The following is a 12,402-nucleotide window of genomic DNA, read 5'->3' as shown; positions in this document are numbered from 1 at the left end:
ACTCTGGTGGTTCGTTTTTGGGGGTCTCTTAGACTCTGGGCATTTCAACCTGAGAGCTGAAAATAAGAGTTGGATGCTCAACTGACTGAGCCACCTGGGTGCCCTGTGAAAGAGGGGGCAACCAAGTGCCTCGGATGACTGGTCACACTCATTCCTGGTCCGCCTCTAAGTACTCATCACACTGTTGGACGGCACTCCCCACTCCCCGCCCCCTGCCCTTCGCGCCCACGGCAACAGCAAACTCTACATCCTGCCCTTTGGTGTCCTGGGACTCGGGGAAAATCACGTTGCCTGGCTGGAGAAATAACTCCTAGAAAAGCACTAAATGCTGCAAAGGTGAACACATCAGATATACACCACGTCCGCGTCCAGGCCCAAAGAGCAAAGCCAGAGTGATGGATTCTGCAAAGAGGGGACATCTTCCCCCGCAGGCAGAGGCCCCACTTGGCAGCTTTGCAAAAACAAGCAACCAAGGCCCAAGGGGGGGCCGGGCATTCGATGTGGGTGCTGGGCAAGTACAGTAGAGAGTTCCTCCCCCTCCCCCAATAGAGAGTTTTTAAAATCAACCAGGCCCTGGTCCACTGCACATTTCAGAATGGTGTTTGGAGGGGGGCGCCTGGGTGCCTCGGTCGGTTAAACGTCTGACTTCGGCTCAGGTCACGATCTCACAGTTCATGGGTTCAATTGAGCCCCATGTCGGGCTCCGTGCTCCCCCTTTCTCTGCCCACCTCCCCTCCCCCACTCACACTGGGTCTGTCTCTCTCTCTCAAAAATAAACAAACAGCAGGGGCGCCTGCTGTGGCTCAGTCGGCTGGAACTCACGAGATCACGAGATCACGAGATCACGACCCGAGCCGAGGTCGGACGCTCAACCGACTGAGCCACCCAGGTGTCCCGATTTTGACACGAAACTTCTAAGAAACGGGTGCGGCTTCTCATTTACAGTGTGACTCGCCTGCAGCAAATACACGCGTGTGAGCACAAAGGCATCGCAGAACCGGTCTTTCCGTACAGCCTTGATAGAAACTTCCAGCTTCCTCCCACCCAGCCTGCTCACCGTTCCTCAGGATCACATCTGCACTCTGGCTCGAGGGGCTCAGTTGCTGGGGCCTCTTGACACTGCTCAGAGCCCTGGAGAAGTGTTCGTCCACTACGCTGCCGATGTCCCCTTGGAAATAGGTGAAAAGGACGCACTGAGAATTCCACTCAGTCTTTATGGGTCTCTGCAGCTGGATAGCGGTCTTCCCCGTTTCTTCCATCGTGAGGGACGCAGATGACAGCTGCAGATCGAACACAAAACGTTACTGGCACCATTTTTCCGAGCGGCTTGGCTATCGTTTGGATGAGGGGCCCCTGGGGGGCAAGCACCCCAAAAGCTCTCACCATGCTTCCAGGGAACCCGGGCCCCTGAGCGGCGTCCGGGAGCTCGTCCACCCCGCTGCGCTGGTCTGAGCACCAGGAGAGGAGCCCTGTGTGATCAACGTTCAGGGACCAAGACAAGAGTCTACAAAGCGCCGAAGGGGTCCTCAAGAGCCTCAGATGAGGAGGATCTGGCAACTCCACTACAAGAACAGCAGGGAGTTAAAAAAAAAAAAGGCCACTGAGGCCCAAACCGTAACTTGCCTCCTGGGTTAGTGCCTTCCTCCTGCAAAACAAAAGAGTCAACACTGACCCGGAACTGCATGTGGATCCCCCTCCCCGGACAGCTTGACTAAGCAATCCAGTGGGTATTCGAAGATTCCACTTTTTATAACAAGCATTGCTTTCCGCCTTGACCGCTTTCGTGCAAGGGAATGAGACACATCAAATTCTCCCCGCCCCCTGATGCTGTTGATCCTTGCACCCACCCCCCACCCCGTGCTGGACACGAGCAACTAAAAACAGCACCGGTCCTAAGGCCTCCGGACACATAAATTCTGAACCAAACACACATCTCAAGAATGAACATGCTTTACACTAATATATATGGCAACGTTGGTGAAAAGCTTTTGAAAGATTGCCAGGATGTCAACCCCGTTGGCCGCCAGATGCTCCACACCTAGAACAATGCCCGGGACGCCGTAGAAGCTCGATAGCCCTTTGCTGAATTGCCTTAAACTTGGCTTCCATCATTGTATCCTAACCGTGAGCTCCTTTGGAGCAGAGACTGTCCTCTCGCACCAAAGCCAGGACTGGGCACACAGTGGGCACTCAAGACCTCCTGCGTGGCCTTGCTTTACTAGAGAAGTAGCCTGTGCTTCTTAACCTTTGGCCCCCCCAACCCCACTTGCCAAGGTGCTCTGGCTAAAAGCACTTTTATTCATTCTTGTGAATATGATGGAAATGATTACAGTTCAATAGCTATGTTCTGTGTTCTTCTCTAGTCACTAAACAATGGCCGAGTGCCTCAATGCCATGTCATGCAGAGAAAGCACAACGCAAGGCAATCATACCAATTAGGAGTCAGAAGACCTGGGGTTTTCCTCAGCTGTGTGATTTGGAGGGAGGCACATAGCCTCTCTGGGATGCAGATTCCTCTTGAGTAAAATTAAGAGGTTGGAGACGATGAATTCTGCAGCCCATTCTTTTAGGTTCCTAGTGTCAATCGATTGTGATGAGCAGGGGACCCTTCCAAAAAGTTCTCCTTTCCGACTCATTCTGGCCCCAGTCATAACTGGGCTCTGCCGTCATGAAGCCTTCATAACAACACAGCTTTCAATTGAGCACATCGTTCTGTTTCGCCCTGGTGGACAGCCACGCTAAGTAAGCATCACCAGGCCCGACCTGAAAAATGAACCCTTTGTATCCTTATTAAAAAAAAAAAAAAACACGCCAACAACCACTCTGAAACAGTGTTCGGCAGTTTCTTATAAAGTTGAACATATGCTTGCTATATATATGACCCAGCAATCCTACTTCTAGATACATAGAGCCAGGAGAAATGAAAACATATGTCCGTACAAAGACTTGTATAGGATATTCATAGCGGCTTTATTTATAATAGCCAAAAAGTGGAAATGAGCCAAATGCCCATCACCAGGATTATAAATAAACTAGCTGTGACGCTATCGTATAATGGAATGTCATTCAACAATGAAAAAGGAAAAAACTACCCATTCACACAACAGCATGGAGAATCACAAAAATACTATGTTGGGTGAAAAAAAAACCACCCAGACACAAAAGACCACATATTGTAGGATTCCACTTACACGAGACTGGCAGAAATAGCCTTTGGGGGTAGAAATCAGAATAGTGGCTGGCTGTAGGGTGGAAATTGGGAAGGGGCACGAGGAACTCTCACGGGTGTTCGAAATGTGCTACATCTTGAGGGTGAATGTCCTACGTGGGAGTACGCGTTTGTCAAAATCCATCAGATGGTACGCTTAAGATCTGCGCATTTCACTAAAGGTAAATTATTCCTCGATTAAAAAAGGCACATGCGGGGCGCCTGGGTGGCTCGGTCGGTTAAGCGTCCTGACTTTTCGGCTTGGGTCCTGATCTCACGGCCCGTGAGTTCGAGCCTCGCGTTGGGCTCTGTGCCGACACCTCAGAGCCCAGAGCCTGCTTCGGATTCTGTGTCTCCCTCTCTCTCTGCCCCTCCCCCGCTCATGCTCTGTCTCTCTCTGTCTCAAAAATAAATAAACATTGAAAAAAAAACTTTTTTTAAAGCACGTGCTATATCCAGATACTCAGCATTGCAGAAATAAAACAAAGGTGTTATCCTTGAGCACATTATGAGTTTGGGATGCTGGCTACGAATAACCCACTGTTGACCGGAAGTCTTACTGGTAACGTAAACAGTCACTTAACCGCATACTTTGTATATGTATTATGCGCTGCATTCTTACAGTAAAGCCAGAGAAAAGAAACGTAAAGAAAATCGTAAGGAAGAGAAAATACATTTACAGAGCTGCACTGTAAAAAAAAAAAAAAAAAAGACTGCATAAGTGGACCCACGCAGTTCAAACCCTTGTAGTTCAAAAGTCAAGTGTACCGTATAATATCACTAGTGTGCGGAATTTTAAAAAGCCAAACTCATAGAAACAGAGATTAAAGTGATGATTACGAGCGGCTGGGGGGCGGGTGGGAACCGGGCAAGTCTTGTTTAGGATACAAAGTTATAAGGAGTAAATAAACCCCAAAGACCTAAGACCGTACAGAGAACGCACACACAACCCTATCGCAGTATAATCCTCCGATTTGCAGAGACTAGAACTAAACTATTCCAGCTGCCGAATAGAAAGTAACTATGTGGGGTTACGCATGATCACTAGAGGGGCCATCCTATGACAATGTATACATTTATCAAATTAACACGGAACACCGTAAATGGACACAGTTGTATGAAAACACAGCAAAAGAAAGAAAAAAAAAAAGGAAAGCAAAGCTGTTACGGAGCATAAGGTCATGATAAATGTTGGGAGGCAGTGCTTTTTCTAAAGCCGCGGTTTACGAAATACCTCCTCGGTGCCTGAAGCTATACGGATATTCTCTCCAGTCTTTACAGCCCTCGGCGCAGGTACTATTACCCCATTTTGCAGATGAGCAATATGGGGGCCCAGAAGGGGAAATGAACTACCCGGGCCGCACAGCTAGGCTTGTGGCAGGCAGAGCTGGGATTTGAACCCTCTCTAGCTTCAGTGTCTGTCCTTTCCCCACCGTCCCTTACCTGGTGGGACTAACAGTCCCCTTCTATGAGCCTCCGTCCGCCCCAGTCTACCAAACGTAAAGGCTTGGCTTCTGATATCTAGGGAACCTGGAGCCAGGCCCTAAAGCAGCCACCTGGTTTCCTTTGGGGGATACAGGCAGAACATCTGTGCACCCCTTCCAGGCGCCTCCGTAAAGCCTCTACTTGCGAGGGCTGCTTCGCACCTTTGCAGGACTCACGGCTTTACCCCTGGAAATGCCAGTGGCCACTGATCTCAGCTCAGGCTTGACACAGCTTGCAAATCTGTCTTTGCGGAGTCTCCCTGAAGCCACAGCCGGCTGGACCCTTGGGGACATCAGGGCCCTGGAGCACGGCCCTCGTCTCCTCGGGTAAAGAGCACAGAGACCACAGGCCGCTGGCCACAGCCAGGAAAGGTTATTGAGAGAGCCAGAGGCAACGCCTCATCCCCATCACCTTGGAAGGATCAGACCTTACGCAAGTGGGATCTTGAACAAGCCACAACTGCTACCTCTGCCCTATCTCGTCCTCCCCAAACACACGGACGCACGTCCCCAAGGGAAACCATGGGTTACGACTCTGCATCTAGCTCAAGGGCAAGCGTCCGGCCGGCACCCACACCTCTGTGGGAATGTTCGTAGCCCCCTCGGAGGGCTATGAAATTCAGAGTAATGTTACCATCTACAGCCTTTGCAAAGCTGCATCTCACGGCACCTCGGGAGGAACACGGGCAGTTCCATCCCCAAATGACTCCAGGAGTGAACTGGGGTCTGGCTGAAGAGAAGGGGATACTGCAAAGCTGGAACCCAGAGAAGAGCAACGAGGCGGAGAGAAGGTGGGACCTTCCGGGAGACGGCCCGGTCCCAGTCCCCGGCTTGTAGCAAAAGCCTCTTGCAGACAAAACCCTAAGGTCAAGCTTTGCCAGCTGTGCGGCTAGAATAGCATAATCACAAAAGTACCCTGGTCGCTTGCGATGTCCCCAGCACGGAAACGACAAAGGCGCCAAGCGCTCCAACTCGACCTCAAAATAATGGCCAAACTTCTGCACAAATACTCCAACACGGACTCCTATGCCAGCGGTCTGCCTGCAGGGACGCGGTTCCCACCCGTCTGCAGAATGGTACCAGGCACCTCGGGCGGGGGGTGGGGTGTCGTGTCAGAGAGGTCGCCACTTGGCACGAAAGCCCCAAAGGGACCAGATCGTCTATCAGTGAGCAAAGTGTGGGATGCTCACCGCTTCCCCGCCCCGATTCCTTCACGGTTGAATTTCCATCACTCTTTGCCACCCCCCCCGCCCCCCCAAAGTCACCAGCTTCTCTTACCTTAACTCCTGACCATCAAACTGAGACAGCAAGATCCCAGGGCTGGGCAAAGGTGCGTAGGGGTGGTCAGAGTCGCCTGGCCCACTTTGGAGCAGCTCAGGGCTTGCGGAAGCAGGGGCTGGGGATTTTGTACCCTCCCCTCGCTACTTTCTACCCCTCCAGCCCGGGCTATAAGAGGCATTTCCTGCTGGCTATCTATTAAGAATGCAGAAAATGCACTCCGACAAGTCCTTCGGGTTGGGCACCTGCAGGAATGAGGAACAGAGGGAGCTCTTTTTTATTTCTTTCTTTTTGCATTAAAAAAAAGCACTTAGTGATATTGTCTCTTAAAGGAGGCGGCCAGTTGTTTGCCGGAAACCACACACAGAGTCACCGGCGTCTAGAACATCAGTCACCTTCACTCTCAGGGACCGGGAAAGTGTGTTCGGCCCATCCCAGCGTTCTCCCTCTCTCCCCGAGGGAAGAAGACGGGAGCCCACACCCTGAGAATTCCGGACGTGTCACGGGCTTCCGTGGGCCCCAGAGGGAGACCAAATCTCCGCCGTCATGGAAGGAATACACACCCAGCTTACGTGCCGGGGTGTTCACAGACACGTGTGCGGCGTGTGTGTGTCAGACGGCAGTCAGTGCCGCAAAGAGCAGTGAGCCGGGAAAAGGAAGCAGGGAAGGGGGACGTACGGGACCACGGAGACAGGATTCTCCGACAAAGTGACATTGGAGCAGAACCCTGAGGGAGCACACCGTGTGCGTTTCCGCTTTCCCTGATATCCGAGGGAAACCAAAGGCAGAAGGGGGGACTCGTGCTTGGTCTGTTCGCAGAAGGGGCTGGAGAGGAGGGAGGCGAGGGAGACGGGGCCACATCAGAGGGCCCCACGGGCCACGCTTGGGCTTTGACTTTTGCGCCAAGTGAAAAGGAAACCCACTGGAGGGTTTGGAGAAAAACACATCAACGACTCCCGCAAGTTCTACCTTCAAAATGCATCGCTTTCCCACCACCTCCCCCAGGCTCTCCCAGGTCTGAGAGCCCATCCTTTCTCCTCAGCACCGCCCCGGAGCCTAACGGGGCTCCTTCCTTCCACCCGTGGCCCTTCTTGGTCCAAACACCTCAAGACAGCACGAGGGATCATTTTAGAACATGCGTAGAATCGAGTCACTCCTTGTTTAGAAGCTTCTACTGGCTTCTCTTCCCACGTCCCGGGTGACAAGGGCCCAAGGGAGGGAACTGCCCCCCCCCCCCCCCCCCCGTTCTCGGCAGCTCTCCCCACCCTCCCCTCCCTTAAGCTCCAGCCCTGCAGGGTTCCCGGCCTTTCCTTGAATGGGGTCAACATCCTCTCCCTGGGATGCCCAACCCCCACACGCCCTCGGGACTTGCCCTCTCGTTACCTCTCCGCTCAGTCACTTTGTTACTTTTTATTTTTTTTTTTTTTTTACGTTGAGAGAGACAGAGAGAGCACAAGTATGGGAGGGGCGGAGAGAGAGGAAGAGAGAATCTTAAGCAGGCTCCGCACTGTCACACACCGTGAGATCAGGACCCGAGCCAAAATCAAGAGTCTGGGGTTGGACCAACTGAGCCACCCAGGCGCCCCCACTCGGTCACTTTGAGAAGGCTTCTGAAGTGCCCTATCCCACGTCAGCAGCATCCCGTATTCTCTGTCCTATTAGCCCATTTCTCAGTTCTTCATAGCACTTCTTGCTGCTTGACGTCATGTTGCATATTTATTTGTTTACAGTTTGCCTCCCCTTCTAAAATAACGCCCGCTATACAGTAGGGGCTTGGTGAATATCTGCCGGATGAAGGAATGAGTGATGGGGGAGAGAGAAATGATTCAACTATGCACCAAACGAACGCACATCTGCAATGGTAATAAGCCAATGTCGGGGCACAGAAGCGCCACTGATAAGCAGCTCTGACTTCATCAGGGAACGCTGTCTTCCTTGGGGAACTAACGCGGGACCTGAGATCTGACAGGCTGAGAAACGGCGAACCACCCAAAGCGGGGCTGAGGGGGGTTGGGGGGTGGTCATAGCTAGTGCAAAGGCCCTGTGGTGGGAGCGGCCTGGCAAACAGAGGGAAAGGGGAAAGGGCAGCAGCATTCGCAATGGAGACAGTAGGGGGAGCACCAGGTGCCAGAGGAAGTGGAAAGCCGAGCAGGGGTCTGGGCCAAGCTGCGCTTTGCAGGCCACGTTGAGATAGTTTGCATTTTTTCCTAGGAATAAAAAGAAGCTATTAAAGGATTTGGTGGAGGTCTGTGTGGAGGAGTGTGGGGGGAGTGGGGGGAGGGGAAATGACCCAATCAGATGTGTGCTGAAGCCATCCGTCTTGGCTGTGATGTAGAGAAAGCGTTGCAGGATCAAGGCGACACGGACTGACCGACCGGTCAGAGCGCTGCTCAAGTAGTCTGGGGGAGGTATGGTGATAGCTGCATCTCGGGGTTGGGGGGAAGGAGGTGGATGTAGAGAGAAGTGAACGGATTCAAGACGTATTTAGAAAATAAAATAGATTTGGTGCTGAATTGGATCCAGAGGGGGAAGGGGACCAAAGATAACCGCTGGGTCTGGCTAGTGCATCACTTGATCGATTGGTGTGCCTCTCACTGAGCTATGAAACATTGCAAGAGTGTCTTCTTTGGGAGAGAAAAGAAAGATTGCTGTTTGAACGTGTTGATTTTGAGGAGTCTTTGAGCCGTCCGAGAAGACACGACACCGGTCGGTGAGGAGAGAGGTCCGAGGCGGGGTAGTGGCCATGAGCCAGCAAACATTACCCCCAGAAGGAGCGGGCAAGGAAGCGGGATAAAACTCAGGAGGGTGTTAGCGTCCTAAAGCCCAAAGGACATGTTTCAAGATGACAGAGCTGGTCACCTGGGGCCAATGCTGCTGAGAACTGCAAGAGTCTGGGGCCCGAGAATTTTCTGCTGGATTTTGTGACATGGAGATCATATGTGATCTTAAGGAGGGATGTGGCCAGAGGCAGATGCGAGTGAGGTGGGACAAGAGGAAAAGACTGGCAACGAGGAAGTTTTTTGCAGGAATTTGGAAGTGAAAAGGGGAGGAGAGATCGAGCAGAGTCTGGGGGTACGGGAGGGGGTCCAATAAGTCTGTTGTTCCTTTTTCTTTTCTTTAAAGATGTCATTTTATTTTATTTTTTAATATTTGTTTATTTTTGAGAGAGAGAGAGAGAGAGAGAACCAGCAGGGAGAGAGGGGGACAGAGGATCCAAAGCAGGTTCTCTGCCGACAGCACAGAGCCCGATGAGATCGTGAGACGCTCAACCAACTGAGCCACCCAGGCACCCCAGTCTTTGCTCATTTTTAAAGACTGAGTACTCTGTTAGAGGGTCTCTAGGATTTCCTATGGCTGTGCTATTCTAAGTAAACTAAGATATTGTGAAATTCAAAATGGTAGACAATTAGCCACCTAGAACGTCCATTTTTATTGTTTTCAAATGCAAGTGCTCCCTTCCAGTTCAAGGTGATGGACAGAGTTCACATATTTAATCTCGTCGTCCTTCCAAAATCCTGAGAAAATGCCAGAAGAAATATAAAAAGAAGGACAAAAACCCAGAAACGTTACAATTATTATCTAAATTGAAAGATGAGTAAACAGAGGGGGATGGGTGAAAAGGGCAAGGGCTTTAAAAGGTACACACTTCCAGTTACAAAATAAGTAAGTCGCGGGGCTGTAAAGTACGGCATAGGGAATATAGTTAATAATATTGTAACAACACCGGATGGTGACAGATGGCAGCTAGATTTATCTCAGCGATCACTTCATAATGTATATAAATGAATCACTATGTTGTCCACCTGAAACGAATACATTCTTATGTCAACTACATTCCAATAAAAGAGAAAAAGAAGGGGCGCCTGGGTGGCTCAGTCGGTTGAGCGTCTAACTTCGGCTCAGGTCATGATCTCACGGTTTGTGAGTTCAAGCCCCGCGTGGGGCTCTGTGCGGACAGCTCGGAGCCTGGAGCCGGCTTCGGATTCTGTGTCTCCCTCTCTCTCTCTGCCACTCCCCCCTGGCACTTCCTGTCTCTCTCTCTCTCAAAAATAAATAAACATCAAAAACAATTTAAAAAGAAAAAGAAAAACTGTTTGCTGATTCTTGGGCTAGCCCAATAAGGCAATATCAATAAACTAGACTTTAACACTGGAAAAACAATTAGCAAACAGAGCCACAGAGAGGTTAAGAGCTTGTCCCAGCCAAGCCCTCTGACTCTAGAGCCGGTGCACTAAACCACGGTTATGTGACCTTTCAGGAATAATAAAGCAACTTCTGGAAGTTATAATGTGGAACCCACACCCTGCTAACACGGGGATGAGAGAAGGAATATGGGAGAAACGACTGAGAATCTTTCAAACAGAGCCCCAGGAAAAGCTCTGAATTAGTAGAGGCTAGAGTGAGTCATGGAAGCAGAAAGCAGAGAAGTTAGTTATAAGTCTGCCAGGGCAGATGGGCCGTTCTCCAACTCTGTGCACAGTGTCTTGCTGTAGTGTTCACCCCTGGCTACAGCCAGTGAGAACAGCTTTATAAATAAAGCACTTCTTGTGCCCAGAGACGGAGCCCCGCTTGGACTTTGTGGTCGGAGACAGTAGGGAGTGCCCAGGTAATTGGGGGGTCAGCCATGAGAATGTAGAGACAAAAGGCATCTTGGCAGAACATCCCCTGAAACTCGATACGTCCGGTCCGACACCGATGGCAACCTCTTTCCTATGCACGCTTCACAAATGGGAACCCTGCTGTGGGCACACCCGTCCCCCCCCCCCCCAAACGTTCACTTGCGCAGCTCTGTCGCTTTCAGAGAGAAAACCCATCAGGTGAACAGTGCCTTTCACAACTGCAGAGGACCCCAAACCCGGCGCCAAACTGTAGTCATCTAGTCCTTCAGATGAATGGCCAATCACCAGACGTTGAAGCAAAACCAACAGCGTGACAGAGAAACACTAACATGAACAAGCAAACGAACTGACTTTGGAGGGGAAAGTTAATGTGGAAAACGTTTCAAAACTTCGAATCGGCATTTTGAGACATGTCCAAGAGAATCTTGCATCCATAGAACAAAATCATTCTGCTATGAAAAAAAAGGTGATCGGAGAAGAAGAGTTTTCACAAACTGATAACGTAATTGCTGAAATAAGACAGGTAAATAACAGGGGTGCTTGGCTGGCTCAGTGAAGCGTCTGACTCTCGATCTCGGCTCGGGTCATGATCTCACGTGGATTATTCGAGCCCCGCGTTGGGCTCTGTGCTGACACCGCAGAGCCTGCTTGGGATTCTCTCTTTCCCTCCCTCTCTCTCTCTCTGTCTGTCAAAATAAATAAATAAACTTAAAAAAAAAAAAAGACGGGTAAATAGCAATGACTATAACTTGCAAACTGACTGGGAACAATGTGTAAAGCACATGGGGGAAAATGTCCTCTTTTTAAGATTTCAAATCAATAGGGAACAGCAGGATTCATCAATTGATGGTACTGAGACAATTGCCTATTCATTTGGCAATGAGTCGAGTGAGGGGCTCATCTTAAGCGGTTACCCCTTTCCCTCCCGCTTCAATTTCTCCATCTCTACTGGCTCGTTTCTATCACCAAATATGCCCACGTATCTCCCATTTTTGTTAACCCGGCCACCTCTATTTCCATTCCTCTGTTCCCCTTCAGCAACACTCCTTGAACGTGAACTCCTGGAACAGCTGGTCACTGTCTCTACTTGCCCCCTTTCTTTTCACTCCTAAAACCTTCTTTTAGGGGCAACCGAACACGGTCACACACAGTGGTGCTGAGTGCTGGTGTGACTTCCACGTTTCTGGAGCATAGTTTGGCAACATCAATCAAAATGTCAAATACATATGATTTATGATGCAGGAAACCTACTTTACGCCATCTATTTTTTTTAATGTTTATTTTTGAGAAACAGAGAGAGACAGTGCACGTGTGTGTGCACGTGCAAGGGGGAGAGGGGCAGAGAGAGCGGAGGACAGAAGATCTGAAACGAAGTGGGTTCTGAGTTGTCAGCATAGAGCCCGATGCGGGGTTAGAACTGCGAGATCATGACCTGAGCCAAAGTTGGACGCTTAACCAACTGAGCCACCCAGGTGCCCCTTTATGAAGTCTATCTTTTCAAAAAAATTTTTTTAACATTTATTCATTTTTTGAGAGGCAGAGAGAGACAGAGCGTGAGTGGGGAGGGGCAGAGAGAGAGGGAGACACAGAATCCAAAGCAGGCTCCAGGCTCCGAGCTGTCAGCACAGAGCCCCATGTGGGGCTCAAACTCAAGGACCTCGAGATCATGACCTGAGCCGAAGTTGGATGCCTAACCAACTGAGCCACCCAGGTGCCCCTATAAAGTCTATCTTAAAGAAATACTAAAAGATATGTAAAAATAAACCTGCATTTAACAAAAACAGATTTTTTATTTTATTGTTTCATGTATATA

At 50.3% G+C, this 12,402-nt stretch overlaps 1 protein-coding gene across 2 annotated transcripts in view; it reads right to left on the bottom strand.

Annotated features, from left to right (window-relative positions):
• Positions 1-6,252, bottom strand: part of VGLL1 (vestigial like family member 1) — a 23,156-nt gene extending 16,904 nt beyond the window's left edge. For both annotated transcript variants that reach the window (XM_049644353.1, XM_049644352.1), the window contains exons 1-2: positions 5,971-6,252; positions 1,058-1,280 (exon numbers count right to left, since the gene is read on the bottom strand). In XM_049644353.1, the coding sequence (XP_049500310.1) occupies positions 1,058-1,259 (202 nt within the window). In that variant the 5' untranslated portion in view covers positions 1,260-1,280; positions 5,971-6,252. The remainder of the gene's footprint in view (positions 1-1,057; positions 1,281-5,970) is intronic.
• Positions 6,253-12,402: the final 6,150 nt, after the last annotated feature.

Source organism: Panthera uncia, chromosome X, assembly GCF_023721935.1.
Source record: "Panthera uncia isolate 11264 chromosome X, Puncia_PCG_1.0, whole genome shotgun sequence".
In the NCBI taxonomy this organism is placed as follows: domain Eukaryota; kingdom Metazoa; phylum Chordata; class Mammalia; order Carnivora; family Felidae; genus Panthera; species Panthera uncia.
This window is presented reverse-complemented; position numbering and strand designations above follow the sequence as displayed.